Source organism: Equus asinus, chromosome 26 (assembly GCF_041296235.1).
Source record: "Equus asinus isolate D_3611 breed Donkey chromosome 26, EquAss-T2T_v2, whole genome shotgun sequence".
Taxonomy (NCBI): domain Eukaryota; kingdom Metazoa; phylum Chordata; class Mammalia; order Perissodactyla; family Equidae; genus Equus; species Equus asinus.
The window spans coordinates 32313626-32333446 of NC_091815.1; the positions used below are offsets into that span (position 1 = coordinate 32313626).

Here is a 19821-nt window from a genome sequence, read left to right on the forward strand (position 1 = left end):
CATTACAGCCCCTGGGAGTTTTCACATTCCTATTCACCAGTCCATTTAAGCCGTGTCTGTGGGGGTGACACCCTGGCACCCGTATGTCTTAAAGCTCCCAGGAGATTCCAAAGGGCAAAGCTGGAGAACCGCTCTCAGTTGCATCTCCGCTGAGGAGTAGAAGCATTCAGAGAGGTAATAGATGCTGTCATTATTAAGACCACAGCAGGCTTTTATTTCACTAAGAGAAAATTCAAAATTACTGTATCTGACTGTCCTTTTCACAGAAATCCATCTAAACAAGTTAAGTACCATAAAAACAAAGATTTTTAATGGTGATTGTTTTTAGACTAAATGAATACAGTATCTGCCCATAATTTTGCTAGTGAAAAAATGATTTTTGTGTGACTTTTTACCTGAAAGTCCTCTAAATAAAATGCATACAAGGAAATAACCTTAAACTAGTGCAGTTTTCAATTGTTGTTACAGCAAACAGCGTGCCTAGAGAGACAGTTGGGTCTGATGGAAGATGTGGTTCATTCAAGGGCACCCGTGAGACTGGGAGAGATGGGGTGTCCACATACCGGTTGTGATGCATCCCAGCCACCAGGGGGCACCAACACAGCTCTGCTCCAGAGCTGGGGGCTCTGGGTGGGTGGGAGAGATGCTCCACCTTCAGAGGCAGAAAAGCAGGGACAAGACATGGAGGTAACAATGCAATTACTCGAGTCATACACGTGTACAAGGACAGGAAACAAAGATCAAATTCATATAAGATTTAGAAGTTTCTGAACATTATTGCCATGGGAACAACTCTCGAGGAAGATCTGCCATTTTGTCCTGAAATATTTTATCAAAAGCTTCAGCTTGGGCCACCGTGAAGTGATTTTTCCAGTCCCCGGAAGTGCCTACAAACATGAAATAGAGACTCAGATCAGATCTGGGACTAGGTCTCAGGTCCCCAACACATCTCCTCCTGGATCTATTCCCTCTGTCCATTTGACATGGAAATTGTAGCTAGTCGAGCATTATAACCAATGACTCATCAGCAGCTTTTATACTCCCTGCCAATCATACCCATTTACACTTCCACCTGCCTCGGAAAGGTTTTCTCTGTCCTCCTCTCTCCCAACACACCCTGTATACAATCACCAGCAATCCTGTGCCTCTGATACATTCAGAATCTGGCCAGTCCTCACCACCTCTCTTTCTACCACCTTGGCCCAAGCCAAAATCTCATCTCATCTGGGTTATTGTATTAGCTTTATGACTAGTCTCTCTGTTTTTGATCTTTCTCCTCTATAAATTAATCTCAGCATGGCAGCCATCTTTGTTCCTTGGGAACCTAATCCAGGTCATGTTCCCTCCAGCTGAGATTCTCTGAGGACTTCCGGATTCACTCAGTGAAAGGGCTCATGGCTTCAGGTGGTTTGGTCCCGTCATTTCTCTGACTCCATCTCCTATGACCACCCACTTGCTCACTCTACCCCCTCACATTGAGTTTTCGGATTCTGTCTCAGACATTCCTCTTCCTGAGACTATTTGCATTTCCTGCTCCTTCTTCCTGGAAGGCTGTTCTCTCAGACACATCCACGGTCTTCTTGTTTCCTTCTTTGACATCTTTACTCCAATGCATCTTGTCAGTGAGGTTCTCTCCCACCACCCAGTTTAAATCTGTAAGCCCCATCCTTGCTGTATTTTACTTATAACACTTATCGTGTATGATTTCCTCTATGTATTCCCCTTGTGTGTGTGGCATGTATTTCCAATATATGCAAGCTTTAGAAAGCCACAGGCTTTTCTTTTTAAATTGCCAAAGACTTAGTGTTTCAAAGAGTCATAGACACGGGGCCGGCCCGGTGGCGCAGCGGTTAAGTTCGCACGTTCCGCTTCTCGGCGGCCCGGGGTTCGCTGGTTCGGATCCCGGGTGTGGACATGGCACTGCTTGGCAGCCATCCTGTGGTAGGCGTCCCACGTATAAACTAGAGGAAGATGGGCACGGATGTTAGCTCAGAGCCAGGCTTCCTCAGCAAAAAGAGGAGGACTGGCAGTAGTTAGCTGAGGGCTAATCTTCCTCCAAAAAAAAAAAAAAAAAAAAAACAAAGAGTCATAGACACATAGTATGTACTCAAATATTTGTTGAAAGGATGACTAGAAGAATGAGGCATGTGCTATTATTATCTCCATTTTACAGATGAGGAAAAAAAGACTCGGAGAGTTACCCAGTCAGAAAGTGCAGGATGTGGATTTGAAGCCAAAGATTTTATCAGTAGAAGCCATCCTGTTAATGGTACAATCATATTATTATTTCTATGTCACAGAAATTAACACTTTTGTTATATTACTATATTAAACAAATAATATATTCATTAAATTATGATCTATGAGAATAATATATAATTATGTATAAATTAATTCCTAAAAAATAAACTGTATACTGGTAACTTATATGCATAGAAATGATATAGTAGAATGTCTAATGAATAGTTAGTACCCTACAGACATCCACTGTTACTGTCATGCTCATCATTATCTTCATATTTAGACCAATTTTTATGGTTATTGATTTCTTAGGCTCCTGAATCATCCGTAACACATCTGACTTTGAGAAGCCAGAAAGAGCTCTGGAGGCAGCAGAGTCCCTATAAATTCAATATGGCGGCCCCCTATTCAACATCAGTCCAGATGAGAGAACTGAATGATTCTATGAAGGGTCCTCAAGTTCTACATTCCACTCATTTTCAAAATACTAGAAAACTTTTTGATGTCAATTTCTGTGTATGTCTTTCCTTAGTCCTCGTCTCTTAAGAATCCACCCAAACTCTTGTGTGTCAGTTTTGGGGGGCTACTGTAACCAGGTAACATAGACTGGGAGGCTGTGACACCAGAAATGTATTTTCTCACCATTCTGGGGACCAGAAGTAAGAGCAAGGTTATGACAGAGTTGGTTTCTTCTGAGGCTGTGAGGAAAGAACTGTTCCACGCCTCTCTCCTCGGCTTATAAATGGGCATCTTCTTTTACGTGTTCACATCGTCATTCCTCTGCATGTGTCCATGTCCAAATTTCCTCTTCTTTTAAAGATCCCGGTCCTGTTGGATTCTGGTCCACTCTAATGACGTCATTTTAACTTAACTATTTCGGTAAAGAACCTCGGTCCAAATATACTCGCCTTCTGAGTTACTAGAGGTTAGTGCTTCACATATGGATTTTGGGGGGACACAATTTGGCCCATAACATCTTGGGTATGAAGACATCTTTAAATAAATTCTGTGAGGCTCCAAGGTATTAATAATGGCTGAACGAGGTCAAGTTTTGAGTAAAGTCCATTAGAGCTCCAGGTCATCCTTAGGATGCTCACTGTTCTAGTGTTGACAGCTCTACTTCAATGATTCTCGTATTCTGACATGTAATATGTTTAGATACGTCATAACAGGGAGGCCAAAGTGTCAGCAGCTTGTTGCTTATTACACTTTATACCACACTTCTTTAATTAATTATTATATTGTTTTAAAAATTAATTCTTCATTCTGTTTATTCATCAAAAGTTATAGAACGTCTAATCCACGCCAGTCATCATCCTTTAGAAAAAAAATCATCAAGGATAATAATAACCACAGTCGATTAGGGAAAACTATTGCTTTTACCTGAAAATCTAGTGGGTCTCTACTAACAGCGACTTCAACATCCAGGACTCTCCTAAGTGTTCTCGTTGAGGGACAATAAAAGTCTTTTTCTTGTGTCCTGAGCAGGAAAGTGTCTCAAACATCATGAAAGGAGGTGGAACAGAATAACCCTCGACCAAAAACAGCCAATATTTTATATGTTTTTTCATTATGTCGTAATTTATATAAAAATTATTGAATTATAATTGATATTATTAATTTTAAGATTACTCTTGACCTGTATATGCCTTTCTGATGAAAGAAAGGGCACAGATCAGATGTGGGACACAGAAGCAGGATATTATCCCTTTTCATCCCTTTCTTTCTTGCTTTCTTTTTCTTTCTTTCACCCACTCAACCATTCTTAGTCTACTCGGTCCTAGAATATTGAAGTCCTAAACCATGGCGGTTATGCTTAGTCTCCAGCATCAGAGATCAGCTATCAAAGGGATTTGTGTCTTCCTAGCTGCATCATTTATTATACTTTTCTGAGGAAAATAATCCCTCATGAGATTGTCATGATGATTCAGTTATAAGTGACGTGTAGAGTCAGACCACCAGCTTAGCAATAATAATCACACTGTAGCTTTAACTGTTCTTATCATTACTGTATCGATCCCTCCCAAATCTCTATGCCATATAACAAATCCATGAGTAACTGGAAAATGTTGAAATCCAATATGGTTGCCTTCAGAGGAGTCATCCTAGACAAAAAGAAATGGAAGGTGTAGTCATTGAATTATACACCAAATTTGATTGCATCCACTCTATTTTATCCCTGCCAAAAACCTGGGTTATTAATTTCCACTGCCTTTCTCTCTTAAATAACCATCTTTTGTCCTTTTAGCCATTTCTCACAAGCATTGTACATAAATATAAAATTTAAAATCTGCCAAACCCTGATGCATAAAAGGAAACCTAAGAATAGACAATCTCTCTATGCTAGGTATTCAATTTACTTCAAGTTTAGTAAAGTGTCAAAGACGGGGATTGCTAGAGGTATTTTTTAAATGACAGAAATGTATCTTCTCACAATCTGGAGCTTAGAAGTCCAGGACCCAGGTGTCAGCAGGGTTGGTTTCTTCTGCAGGCTCCTCTCCTTGGCATGTAGATGGCTGTCTTCACAGGATCTTCTCTTTGTGTGAGCATGTTCCTGTGTCCCAATTTTCTCTTCTTACAAAGACACCAGTCTTATGGATTAGGAGGAACCTATAGACCTCGTTTTGACTTAATTACCTCGTTAAAGACCTTATTCCCAAATACAGTTACATTCTGAGGTACTAGGCGTTAGGAAATCAAGATTTGAATTTCGAGGAGGCATAATTCAGGCCATCATACTTCTTCTTTTGCCCCCCCCCAACCCCAATTCATGTCCTTTTCACACGCAAAATGCATCCACCTGTCCGAACTGCCCGGAGTCTAAACTCATTCCAACGTCGACTTTAAGTCCAAAAGTCAGCTAAATATCATGTAAATCAGGCATGGGTCAGATTTGAGGTAGGATTCGTCCTGAGGCAAGATTCTTCTCCAGCTGTGAACCTGGGAAGCAAACAGATTACCTGCTTCCAAAATACAATGGTAGGAAAGGCATAGGATAAATATTCCAATTCCAATAGGGAGAACTCAGAAAGCAGAAAGAGATCACAGGTGCCAAGCAATTCCAAACCCTAGCAGGACAACTTCCAAGAGATTGTAAGATCAACAATGAGCCTCTTGGTCTTGATGGTCTGATCTCCTGCCCTGGGTGGCAACTGCCTCCTGATTGAGGTCTTTTGAGTAATTTAATTTCTTCCTTCCATGAATCACCATCCTGGATGTATCTGAACTGTGGAGTTCTGGGAAATTAAGTTCCTATTCCATTCAGTAGACACTCTTCATTCATCTTGTGCCCAAGGATACGGACACCATTAATCTTTCCTCACAGAGGGTCTGATATTGTCTGATAGCAAGACAGGCTCTCAGCTAAGTGAAAAGTCTCTCCTCTCCTTTTCTCGGTTAACTCATTCTTTCCATATTTCTTTATTCAGGATAGTTCTCTGTGCTAAATCACCAGTGCGGTAGCACCAACATGACCATCTCCAATCCTGCCCTCACTTCCCAGGTCAATCCCAGCTGGCAAGTTGCAGGAGTAGTGAATTAGCCTGGTCAGTGTTTGTGGAACGAATATTCCCCATGTCAAATTCTGAGGAGAGAGAATCTGAATGACCTCTCAAAAGTCAGATGACCACTGCAGCCTAGTCAACGTCCTCCAAGCGCCTGAAGCCCACATCAATGCTGTGAAAAGAGACTTTGTGATAAGGGCACATGAGGAGTTCTCTGAATGGTGAACAACTAGACTTGATGAATTCAAACACTGCCTAGTCCCACCTGTTAGTGCTCTGCTGTTATCACCAGTATGTCCTCCACGTATCCCGATATATTTTGAAGGCAGAGCAGTTTCTTTTACCTTTTCTCAGTAGTATTCCATTCTCATCTAAAAACTGACCACGCAGGAGGGAATAATTGGACATCTTGTTTTCTTTCATGACCTGAAAGGAGCTATTCTTGAGGAGTGAGTTCATTTCTTCTGGTTCTAATTTCCTGCCTAGGAATTGGCAGATCTTGTCTACAGTGCTTCTTGTGTCCTAGAAGAAGAAAAAACAAGAGAGAGGATATGAAACAGAAAGAACATAGGTAAGGAGGTGAGAATGAGGAAACAACAATGTGAGGAGAAGGAGGAGAGGAGGGAGGAAGAGAAGAACAACGTGAGAAGCAAGAAGCGCTTGATTGGTTGTGACTAGGAGGAAGGAAGGGCAAACGTAAAGAGGAAGGAGCACCAAGGATACAAAGGTGCCAGATCCATATGGATTTCCCAGTAGAATTGAGTTCAGGATCCCTTAACACAAAATACAGGGCCTGGGTTTTCTAAAGAGACTTGTAGGAAGGCTTCTAGACAATTATGATGAGGATTGATTGAGGAGAGATTGAGGGAGAACTTGACAAAGATCCAAGAGATTGACTTCAAATCCTGGCCGTGCCATTGATTCACGTTGTTTTACATAATTAAGATTTGAATAACACACAGATTTTCACAATATCTTCTTCTACATCATCTCAGTAATTAGTACTTGACTCATGATCCTGGGAGATTACCAAAAACAATGACTTAAACCAGAAAAACTTTGCTTTGTATCGTAGACTTTCCTCATAGAGCTGTAATGCTTTAAAATGTTTCTTTATCCCATGAGCCCCCATAAGGATCTAAGCAGAAGACACACAACTGTAGAAATTGCTCCAATACAAGTTGATTTTGTGGCTTGAAAGCATAATCACAGGAAGGTAATGTACCTGAGGGAGTAAAACTTATTACAAAAGGCTTCTTTGTAAAAGCTGAAATTCATGTGGGGGTCACAGAGAATTGGACAGAGAAAGAGGATGGGAAATGATTTGTTTCTCAAAGGGAAAAGCTTGCATTTACATTATTTCTTCTTTTCTCTGGGATACCATTAATAGGCCAAGTTCTTCTTCCAATGGTTTAATTCTCCTTCCTGGCTTAGAGCATCAACTGACCACTTCTCCTGCCCATCACTGTTCAGTCTAGACTTGGCCTGTGAGAGTAATTACACAGACTCATTTCCTGGCTTTATCTTTCTTCTATCAGTCAATCTGGGATTTCAGGCAGTTGGACACACCTCTGGAACCTGACTTTTTTCTTTTAGTCCCATCTTCTTCCTCACTCCCCTCCCACCCTAGGTTATCAGCAGCATCATGTGTCCTACTCCTAGAAATTTTAGAACCATTCCCAGTGTGAGCAAATGCAATTGTACTTATGAAGAAACACCTTTAGATGTTGTAAGATGAAACAAAGATGAACACATGGAAAAAGGGCATGGAGCTTGGGCAGTGTCAACCAGATGTAGGGCAATGAAGACAGGGAGCTGTTCTCACTCCTGATGACCCTACACAAGTCTAAACTTTGACTGAGAAGGTGGAATAGAGATGCAGAGGAATGGAGGGAAGTCATAGGAGTGAAGATGATGGTGAGAGGTTGTGTGCTAACCACAAGGACCATAGTTACCCGTTTCAGCTCTTCATAACTCAGTATCAGGAAGTTCTCCTTCCCTCTCATGGACATCCAGCCATGAATGTGGTCAAACCAGGATCCATATATCACTGCATATTGGGGAGGTAGAAAGAACAGGTGTTTACAAACTCTATGAAAGGAAAAATCCACCTATGATGTTCACTCTTTTGTGCACAGTTAATAACACAATGTCTGGCACATTTAGGCCTGTCCTAACTGTTTGCTGAATGAATGAGTGTAAAGATGGAAAACTATTCTCCAACTTCATGCATTTACCCTGTAATGAGCCTTGTTCCTTTGGAGCAGGCTCTGTACCAGTTTTCAAGGGTCTCTAAGAAGATCCTATCTAGAGAGCCATGTGGCCTTAAGAATGGTATTCTTGCTGCCTCTAATCTGTTCCGTGTTTAGAATTTTTGCTTGATATGTCTTTCCCACAGCCCTTGAAGTTATTTTTCTGTCTTCTTCCCTTCCTCTTGCTATTGTAATTATTGTTGCATTGGATATCATCTGTCTTTCCTCTGATTTCAGATTTTCTTTCCCTTTTTCTAGTACAACTCTCCCAGAGACTAGGCAAAGATTTATTTGTAATAATTCTTTTTGAGGCTAATTGTGACTCTTTAAACTGAGATTTCATCAATTCAGGAAATTCTCAGGCATGTTTCCTTGAAAACTGCCTTTTTTCTATATGTTACATTATATTCTAGTGAGACCAGTCTTCTCACTCTATCCTCCACATACTAACTATTTTATAATTTTCAATGTCTGTCTACCATGCCTGAGCCATTCTTAACTCCAAAGTCTGGTGGAAAATTAATTATCAACTGAGAATTCTACTTAGTTACAGCATCTTTCAAGAATGAATTTCAAGGAAAGACATTTTCAGGCAAAATAATGGGGTAACTTACTACTTTTGTAATGATAGATCTAGTCTAAGTTATACTTTATGAATAAAAATGTAAATCCAGGAGAAAGGAAAAACCAATGAATCAAAGAAGAAATTAAAAGGAAGTTAGAAAATGCCATGAAACAAAGAAAAATGGAAGCACAACACATCAAAACTTATGGGATGCAGCAAAAGCAGTTCTAAGAGGGACTTTTATAGCTATAAACACCATTGTTAAGGAAAAAACAAGAGATTTCAAACAAAAAAATTTAACTTCACAGCTCAAAGAACTAGAAAGAGAAGAAGAAACTAAGCTCAAATTTAGCAGAAGGGAGAAAATAACAAAGATCAGAGCAGGAAAAAAATGAAACAGAGACAAGAAAACAATAGAATAGATTAGCAAAAGTAAGACCTCGCTTTTTAAAAAGATAAACAAAATTGACAAACCTTTAGGTAGAATAGGAAAAAAACAGAACAGACTCAAATAAATAAAAGATGAAAGGAGAACCGTTACCACTGTTATCACAGAAACACAAAGGATCATAAAAGACTACTATGAAGGATTGTATGCTAACAATTTGGGTAACCTAGAAGAAATGGATAAATTCCTAGAAACATACAACCTACCAAGACTGAATCATGAAGAAACAGAAAATCTGAATAGTCCAATAACAAGTCATGAGATTGAACCAGAAATCAAAAATCTTCCAACAAAGAAAAGCCCAAGATCACATGGTTTCCTGGTAAATTCCAGCAAATATTTTAAAAAGAATTAAAACCCATTCCCTCTAACTTCGATAAAACTGAAGAGGGAGAACACTCCCAAACTCATTTTATGAGGCCAGCATTACCGTGCTGCCAAAGCCAGAGAAGGACACTATAAGAAAAGAAAAGAGCAGATCATTATTCCTGATGAATATAGATGCAAAAATCCTCATTAAAATATTAGCAAGCCGAATTTAACAGCACATTAGAATGATCATACACCATGGGATGCAAGGATGTTTCAATATATGCAAATCATTAATGTGATACACCACATTAACAGAACAAAGGATAAAAATTGTATGAGAACTTCCGTAGATACATAAAGAGCATTTGACAAAATTCAACATTTTCATAATAAAAGATCTCAACAAATCAGGTACAAAAGGAACGTTCCTCATCATCATAAAGGTCAAACAGGAGAAGTCCACAGCGAATACTATACTCAATGTGAAAAGTTAAAAGAATTTCCTCTAAGACCAGGAGAAAGACAAGGATGTCCCCTCACCATTTCCATCCAATATGACTTTAGAAGTCCTAACCACAATAGTTAGGCAACAAAAATATCTGAATCAGAAAGGAAGAAGGAAAATTAACTTTACTTTCAGATGACATGATCTGGTATATATAAAAAAAATCCTAAAAACTCTCCCCAAAACCTGGTAGAACTAATAATAGAACTTAGTAGAGTTCCAAGAAAGAAAATCAGCTTACAGAAAACAGTTGTGTTTCTATTCACTAGAAATGAAGCATTTGAAAGAGAAATTAAGAAAGCAATCCCATTTACAATCGCATCAAAAGGAATAAAATACTTTGGAATAAACTTAACCAAGGAGGTGAAAAACTTACATACTGAAAACTATAAGACATTGAAGAAGGAAATCGAGAAGACACGAATTAATGGAAAGGTATCCTGTGTTCTTGGGTTGGAAGTGTAATATTGTGAAATGTCTATTGTATCCAAAGTAATCTACAGATTCAATGCAATTCTTATGTTAATTCTAACAGTATCTTTTCAGAAGTAGAAACAAATTCATAAAATTTATATGAAACCAACAAGACCCCAAATAGACAAGCAACCTCGAGAAAGAAGAACGAAGCTGGCGGCATCACACTCCCTGATTTGAAGGATTATTACAAAGCTATAGTAATCAAAACAGCATGGTACTGGCATCAAAACAGGCACATAGACCAGCAGAATAGAATAGAGAGTCCAGATGTAAACCCACACATATATTGTCAACTAATTTTTGACGAGGGCACTAAGAACACACAATGAGGAAAGAATAGTTTCTTCAATAAATGGTGTTGGGAAAACTGAATATCCACATGAAAAAGAAGGAAAACAGACCTTTATTTTATCCCACTCACAATAATTAATTTGAAATGGATCAAAGACTGAAACAAAAGACCTAAAACCATAAAACTCCTAGCAGAAAACACAGGGCAAAGACCCTCGACATTGGATTGGCAATGATTTCTTGGCTAAGACACCAAAAGCACAGGCAACAAAAGCTAAAATAAACAAGAGCGACGACATAAAATTAAAAAGCTTCTGACAGCACTGGAAACAATCAGCCACTTGAAAAGGCAACCTATGGGATGTGAAAAAATAGTTGCAAATCATATGTCTGATAAGAAGTTAATCTTCCAAATATGGAGAACTCATACAACGCAATAGCAAAAATCAAATAGACCAATTAAAAAATGGGCAAGGATCTGATTAGATATTGTTCCAAAGAAGACACACATTGGCCCGTATGTGTATAAAAATGTGCTCAATGTCACTAACTATCAAGGAAAGGCAGATCTAAACCACAGTGAGATTTCACGTCACACTTGTAGGATGGCTATTATCAAAAAGATAATAAATAAACATTGGTGAGGATGTGGAGAAATGGGACTCCTTTATATACTGCTGGTGAGAATGTAACTTGGTACAGCCATTAGGAAAACAGGATGAGGGTCCTCCAAAATTTGGAAATACAACTACCATTGATCCTGCAATCCCACTCCTGGGTATACATCTGGAGGATTGAAATCAGTATCTTGAAGCGATATCTGCAGATCCATGTTCATGTCAGCATTGTTCTGCATTTCCAGTAATTAACATACGGAAACAACCTAAATGTCCTTTGATGGATGAATGGTTAATGGTATATGTATATATACTATTCTAGTCAGTTATATTTTCAGTTATAAGGAGAAGAACTTCTGATAATCCCATGTGTAGTATGGTAACTATAGGTAATATTTAGTATTTTGTACTTGTAAGTTGCTGAGAATAGATTTAAGCTGTCTCACTACACAAAAATGCAAAGATTTAACTACGTGATGTGATGGATGTGTCAATGATCTTGATCTTTGTAATCACTAAACAATATATAGGTATATCAAATAACCACTTTTAAATATATAAATTATATTTACCAATAAAGTTAAAATATAACCTTTTTTAGTAATTATCTTTAAAATTAAGAACAAGGCATGTATTAACACTATCATCACTTCTATCCAACACTGTCCCAGAGCCCTGGCCAATGAGATAACACAGGAAAAAATAAGGACAACATATGTGTATTAGAATGGAGATTACAGTCATTACTTAAAGGTTATGTCTATACCTCATGGAAAATCAAGAAGAACCTACAGGGAAACAATGAGGATTAAGAAGAGAGTTCATTCACATTGGTGAATACCCAATCAATACTCAAAATCAGTTCCATCCCCAAATCAGGCACAAACTACTGGAAGATGTAATTTTAAGATGTCATTAATCTAGAAGAAATGACATACATCTAAAAAAGAGTTGCAAGCTCTTTGCAGAAAAATATTATAAAAGATCACATAGACATTAAAAGAGCTTCAGATAAAAGGAGGGATAAACAATGTCTATAAGTGAGGAGATAAAGTAAAATATGCCAATCTCCACTAATTACACTGTAAAATTCCTATAATGACCATCACAAAAAATACTGACAATAATGAATGTCACTGAGCATACGGAGTAACAGGAACTCTCATATGCTATTTCTGGGAATATAAATTGGTACAACTACTTGGAAAATAGTTTGATATTATTTTTTTAAATTGAAAATTCATATTTGCTATGCCTAAGCAGTTCTATGCTCAGATATATAAACCAGAAAGAAAGTCACGCACATGAGCACCAGAGAAGCATTATTTTGAATAGGAGCTGAAACACCTAATTTAATTTCCAACTTTGGGCATTCAAAGTGTTGGGAAAGTAATGACCATAAACCTAATGGCTTCAGCGATGCTTGCAAGGAGCAATTATGGTCATTCATTTTGCTTCTCCCCTTGGCTGAGCCTAATCTAGTAGTACTCATGGTGCTGGTATAGTCTGCCTTGGGAGGTAGGACGTAGGGAAGTGGACCACATAGGCCATGAAAGCATGCTTTAGGCATTTTGCAGAGGACATTCTAGGGTTCAAGGTTCCCAGAGCATGGGTGATGACAGGGTCACAAACTCCAGGAATCCTATAGACTCTTTACCTTGCTGGGGAGGAAGTGTGTCCAGAGCAGAGATCCCCTAAGCCTTTGTTTCATATATGATCCAGAGCTCTGCTCTATCCCAGCGCCCAGAGCAGGGACTCCTCTTGCCTGGGTCTAAGGACAATATTTCCTGCGACTTAAATTCCCAGGGCTTCTTCATTGGTTTAGGGGAATGGTTTTGGATCAACCTTCTACAGGGCTGCAGGCAACTCAGGCTATTGAGATTAGTTGCTATCAATAGAGATTCTGGTGTTAGTGCTTCTTGACTGGATAAGAAAGAGGCCCGTGTGTGAGTTTTAAATGACAGAAAGTAAGATATTGAGACAGTGGCGAGGTTTACAGGATACGGCTTCATCACCCACCACTATTGGTTGGACCTTCCTGGATTCCTGGTGACAGTCAAAACACCATTCGGACTACTTTATGCACCAAATGGCAAAATCAAATACAATATCAGTGAGGGAATTGTTCTCTTTGTGTCTGGGCTTCCACCCTAGGATTTCATTTTTGCCTTTTTTTCTGAAAGAGTAACCTGAAGGACATGAGGAGACAGGAGGGAAGAGTTCAGCCAGGATCAGCTCCACAAGAAAGATGACCGCTTTGTGCTTGAAGATTGGCCTTTATACCAAGGGCAAACAATTCAGGAAATGTGAACTGTTCAATATCTAACAGATGATTGCAACATAGCCCAGAAGGGCCAAAGAACACGAGGTGTGGACACCCGTATGGAGTCTGTTATGTGAATCTAGGTGAGAAGTAACAGTGGGTTTGCTCAATCAAGCACCAAGGGAAGGGTGGCAAATAAATATTCACTATTTAATGCAGGCGTATCAGCTGCTTACTGTATGGCAAGCACCACTCTAGAACCTGGGTCAAGAAGGAGCAAATCAAAGAGCTCACATTTTAGTTGCGAGAAGGACGCAATAAAAAAATTAATAGACTAGATACTCATTGGTGATGAGTACTAAGAACAAAAAGAGAGAAGATAATAGATACTGGGTAGGATGCTCTTATATATAGTATTGAAGAGGAAGACTTCCAGAAATGCAGAGACATTTCAGCAGAGACGAGAAGGAAGGTAATAATCAAGGTCGTGGGACTGGGATAAGAAATAGATAAAGGAGTGGTGAGGGGCATGGGGGAGTGGGATGGAAAACAGGAGACACTTGCAAGAGGACAGAATCCTATTGATGCTGAGGGAGGGGTGGTTTTATTTATTTCCTAAGATCAACCTGCAGTGGGAACAGTTTGGGATATGGGGAAATGTGTTCAGTTTTGAACATACTGAACTAGAGGTATCTATGCCTCTCTCCAGTGAAGATGTCTGTGGGCTGTCAGAGAAACACGGCTGAAACTAAGGAGACATATCATAGCTGAGATAAGGGACTCATCAAATAGTTTTGCAGAAAATTGCAAAATTTCAGGCATCTGAGAAAGTCTAGAAATTCTGCATAAATAACACTATAGAGATTTTAGGATAAAGTATACTGTTGGGTTTTGTTTTTGTTTTTGTTTTTTTTGCCCTGAAGTAACATCTGTGCCAATCTTCCTCTATTTTGTATGTGGTCACCGCCACAGCACGGCTGCCAGTGATGGGTGTAGGTCTGTTTCTGGAACCTGAAGCAGAGCATGCCAAACCTAACCACTAGGCCACAGGGCCGGCCTAAATGCATACATTTTTGAGATAGATTGGACAAGAGGATTAAGGCAGTTGTAGAAAGATGCATCTAAAAAATGGTAGAAAGTGAAGATTGTGTTGCCCAGAAAGGCAGTGAAAAGCTGTATTTCAGAAAGTCACAAATTAGGAGAGAGGAGAAGAATACAGCTGCTCTCTGTTGGTATTAGACAGGCGTGGAGACTCACAACATACCTAGGATGGTTTATGACGGGGCAAGCTGCAAGGATGGCTGGGGTTCTGCTGCTCTATGGGAGAGAAGGTGGACTTTGAAAATTTGAAGTTCCAATGGTGACATAGCCTTGTAGCCCCAGGATGCCCAGCTGTAGAGATCTCAGGTCGGGTGTAAGATGGGGTCTGATAAAGGCCTCTGACAACCTCCCATATTCCATATTTTACATTCACTCACCATTTCCTTTGATGAACCATTCAAAATACTCTTTCAGTGACTCTGCTTTCTTCACAAAATATGAAGTACGCCAGAAAAAATAACCAGAAATGAGAACATCTCTGGGATTTCTGATGAGATAAATCACCTGAAAGAGAAAAATGGAATAAATAACAAAAAAATAATACAGCCATTTCCCATCCTTCTTGAACTTCATAAAAATGGGGAAAAAAGAATTCTTAGAAAATGCCTAAGTATCAATGCAATCTTTTAAGAAATTGGTTACTGCATTCATTAACCAAATGTGTGTTTTTAAGTTCCTACGAACCAGTCACTAGAGTAATATTAAGAAATTCACAGTGGAAGAGGAAAGCATTGTCGTTTCTGTCTTGAATATCGTAGTCCACTCAGAACGGGAAGCCAGTGAAGGTTTTGAAGAGTGAGTGCTCTTATATTTCTGGAGCACAGCTTAAAGATCACTACTAGGAGATGATTAATAAACTACTATATTCCTAGATACACAGCAGGCCTTCTTAGGGTATAAGTCTATTTTCATGAAGTACAGGAACTAGCTAAGCTCAACGATAGAGTCAGAAGTCAGGGGAGTGGTCACTTCTGTGGGCGGGCATTGATTCGAGAGACGCAGGAGGGAATTTCCTGGGGGAGTGGAAATGTTCTAAATCTGGATCTGGAAGGTAGTTACCCAATTAGAAGGCATTTGGTCCCATGCAAAGTGTCCATAAGACATGGGGTCCACAACAAAGTGCTTGATATTTGGTCATATCTGATCCTGTTGAAAATGTCCATGGAGACATTGGGTCCCCACACCCAAAGGTCCTTGATATTTGGTCTATGCCCAAAAGCATTGGGCATGGGCCAAATATGCTCATGGATGTCTTGGACAGGAATAAATGGTGCAGACCTTTGGGCATGGACTAAATGTCTTATGGACCAAATATTTTATGGACATTTTTGGCAGGAACAAATGTCCTGCAAGGAGTTAACCCAGTTGTGTACATATGTAAAGATGAACAAGCTAACACTTACAATTAGTGCATGGACACGGACACACACACGCAAGAGCACATGGCATTTGAACATCTGACTTACACTCTGGATTCTTCACCAACTTTCTTAGTGACATTATTCTGGGCCCCAGCTCTCTCTAGGCCTCAGTTTCCCCATGCAGGGATTTGACAAACACCAATAAGACACAGATAAATGAGTGTATTATAAGCAAGCTTGGGAAGTGATGGGTTAAAAAAAAAACTTCATGTGGTGCAATACATTCTGATATTTCCAAGGAGAATAGTATTCTAAGCTTCACAATCTATTTTTATTTTTTTGTTTTTCTTTTCATTTTTTTGGCGGGGGGGGGGGAGGAGGATTAGCCCTGATCTAACATCTGCTGCCAATCCTCCTCTTTTTGCTGAGGAAGACTGGCCCTAAGCTAACATCCGTGCCCATCTTCCTCTACTTTATATGTGGGACACCTACCACAGCGTGGCTTGCCCAGCGGTGCCATGTCTGCACCTGGGATCTGAACTGGTGAACCCCGGGCCGCCAAAGCAAACGTGGGCACTTAACCACTGCGCCACCGGTCCAGCCCCTAAGCTTCACAATATAATTTAAGCATATTTTTTTTCTAAAAAATCTCAAACCAATGAGCAGCTTCCAGGAAAGTATGTTTCTAAAAACAGTCTGAGATATGCTAGATCCTGGGTGTCCATGGTCCCTCCTGGGTACCATCTGTTGGCACCATGAGAGGTTCGTGTAGCTGCTGAGCTCAATAGCTGGGTGTATATAGGGAGACATAGTGGTTAGAAAAACCAGACACGGTGCCAGAACAATCTCCCTGGATTTAGGCATTGATTTATGAATGGGCTGCTTCCCACCTGGGCAACTCGATGTCTGGTGCTTCTACCCAAGTGGTGGAAGGCATTTACTTAATGAAGATTGGCTAATTATTTTTAGAGCCACAGAGTGGGGTTATCTTGTATACAACACAGTTATAAATTCTGGTTGGGTGTAAAACGTGGTTTTCTAAGATTCTGGCATTATCATTTCACTTTGCCTCTGGTTTAAATCTGGGTGGTATAATCTGTGGAGGGGTCTACACCCTTGTACTCGAGTATGGACCCTGGAACACCCAGTGCAGAATCTCAGGCCCATCCCAGATCTACTGAATGAGGCAGCATTTCAACCAGATCTCCAGGGGTTTCCCAGGCACATTAGAGTTTGGAAAGCATTCATCAACTTATCTTGACCATTGAGCACTGACCTTGGCCTTGGAATTGAAGAGAGACTTGGGGATGAGCTGGATGGGGAGGTGGGAGCTGATGAGGCGGGGGCCTTCCTTATCCTTTAGTGAATTATACCCATCCTCAGTCTCTACCCAGGGTGAGCGTTCCCAAATGGGCACAGATTGGATCCACTTGGGATCCCCCTTGGAGCAAATCAGGCAGACAATTTCAACCAACCAGTTTGTTCCTGGATAAAGAAGGAAAAATGATGGTCACTCATTTTAACCTGACTTTTCAAAAAATTGTGATAAAACATACACAACATAAAGTGCACCATCTTAACCATTTTCAAGTGCGCAGTTCAGCAGTGTGAAGTAAATTCACGTTGTTGTGCAACCATTTTGCAAAACTGAACCTCTGTCCCCACTCAACAACAAATCTCCAGTTTCCCCTCCCTCCACTCCCTGGCAACCAACATTCCATTTTCTGATTTAATAAGTTCAATACTCTGGATACTTCATCAAAGTGAAATCATGCCATATTTGTCCTTCTGTGATGGGCTTATTTCACTCAACGCAATGTCCTCACAGTTCACCCACGTTGTTTTGTGTGTTAGAACTTCAGTCTTTTCTAAGGTTGAAAACTATTCTATTATGTGTATACACTACATTTTGTCTATCCATTCATCTGTCAATGGGCATTTGGGTTGCTTCTACCTTTTGGCTCTTTGCTTAGCCCTTTTAACCTGTTCCCCTTGCCCTTGGCTTTTCACTGGACACTTCCAATGTCTTCAGCCTCAGTCTTGGCCCAGTTTGCAGTCCCTCTAGCCCTCTCCCCTCATAGAAGTACAACCCACATCCTTTCCTTCCCTTGAATTTGCCAGGTCTTTTCCAGTTCTTGACCGTTGTCCATGCTGATCCCTTTACCTGAAACTATTTTTTTTCACTAAATAGATTAGCGTTCATTGTTTCATCTCAACTTAGATGCAATTTCCTCTACTTTTTTTTTTGGCTAAGATAGTTGCTTTTTTATTCATTCCTCCCCAGTTTTATTGAGGTATGACTAGCAAAGAAAAATTTATAGAGTTAAGGTGCACAATGTGATGATTTGATGTATGTATACATTGTGAAATGATGACAACAATAAAGCTAATTAACATATCCATCACCTCACAGAATTATCTTTATTTCTATTTCTTCTATGAGGACTTCAGTGGTTATCCTTCTCCGTTCCTCCAAGCAAAAACCTGGCTCTGTCTTAAGCTTCACTCCTGTGGGTGCCCCCAGACCTTAGATTAACCCCCGGACACTTATCTTACTGTGTAACTGCCTGGCTGAAGCCTTTTCTCTGAATGTAAATGGCATCAGGGCCCAGCTCTACTCCCACACAGCATCGCACATTGTCTGGCATATAGAAAGCATTCCATTCTTTTGCTGAGTGAATGAGGGACATGGCCACTGTTTGCCCCAGCATCTGATCCAGCTTCCTTACCTGATTTGGGGTAAGTCAGTATCAGGACATCTTCATCCTTAAACACAAAACTCTCCCATGCTTCTCTCATGAGTTCAGGTGTGAAACCCATGGTAGGGAAAGGTACCCCTTCAAACCACATATACCTGTCTGACATTGTGATGAGCTCTTTGTTCCAGGTGTTAGAGTTTCAGGTGTAGCTGCTGTTGGAGGTTGTGGCAGCTGCTGGGAGACCAGCTTTTATACTAAAGATAGAACAATTATTAATGTCTCCCAGTTTGTTGAGGAACTTCCCGCTGATAAAGAGAAGAGCAGATCGATAGACGGTTCCAAAGCTGATGATGTTGAGCAATCGTGAAGTCATTCCAAGAACATTCTGGGGTAATCATAGTTTGAATTCATGATAGGGAACCAGGAATTCAATAACAAGCCCAAGAATGTAGATTGTGGCAAATTTTAAACATATTTTTCATAAGCTTTATTTTTTAGAACAGTTTTAGGTGTATAGAGAAATTGCAAAGACAGTACAGAGAGTTCCCACAGTCCCTACTGTATTCTAATTCTTAGTTTTTCCCTAATGTCCTTCCTCTGTTCAGGATCCCATCCAGACACCACATCACACTGAGTCATCATGCCACCTTAGACTCCCCTTGGTTGTGACGTTTTCTCTGACTTTCCTTATTTTTAATGACCTTGACAGTTTTGAGGAGCGCTGGTCAGGTATTTTGGTGAAGTCTCTCTTTTGGGGTTTGCTGGATGCTTTTGCCATGACTACCCTAGGCTTATGGGTTTAGGGGAGAAAGATAACAGAGGTAAAACCTCATTAGCATCACAACACTTCAGGGGAACTCACTATCCATGTGGCCACGACTGTTGATGTTGACCTCGACCACCTGGCTAAGGTCACATTTGTCAGATTTCCCTCCTACGTTATACTCTCCCCGGTTTCCATGTGGGGCATATTTAAAACATGAACCCTGGGCCTGAATGCATTCGTGCGTGCACATTATATAAACTCCAATTGAAGGATATTCTACAAAATAGTGGGCTGGTGCTATTCCAATTGTGAAATCGTTAGGAAAAGAAAGAAAAGCTGAGGCTGTGTTCCAGAGTAAAGGAGCGTGTGCACTAAATCCTGGAGTGGATCCTGAACCACAAAAATGCTCCCAGTATATTA

General features: G+C 40.1%; 1 protein-coding gene across 1 annotated transcript; it reads right to left on the minus strand.

Annotated features, from left to right (window-relative positions):
- Positions 1 to 267: 267 nt before the first annotated feature.
- LOC123281273 (sulfotransferase 2A1-like) lies at positions 268 to 18831 on the minus strand. The gene is made up of 6 exons (XM_044760101.2): positions 18666 to 18831; positions 17213 to 17421; positions 14953 to 15079; positions 7700 to 7794; positions 6089 to 6266; positions 268 to 887 (listed from the first exon to the last, which is right to left on the minus strand). The coding sequence occupies exons 1-6, from the start codon at positions 18799 to 18801 to the stop codon at positions 775 to 777; spliced, it is 858 nt and encodes a 285-aa protein (XP_044616036.2). The 5' UTR covers positions 18802 to 18831; the 3' UTR covers positions 268 to 774.
- Positions 18832 to 19821: the final 990 nt, after the last annotated feature.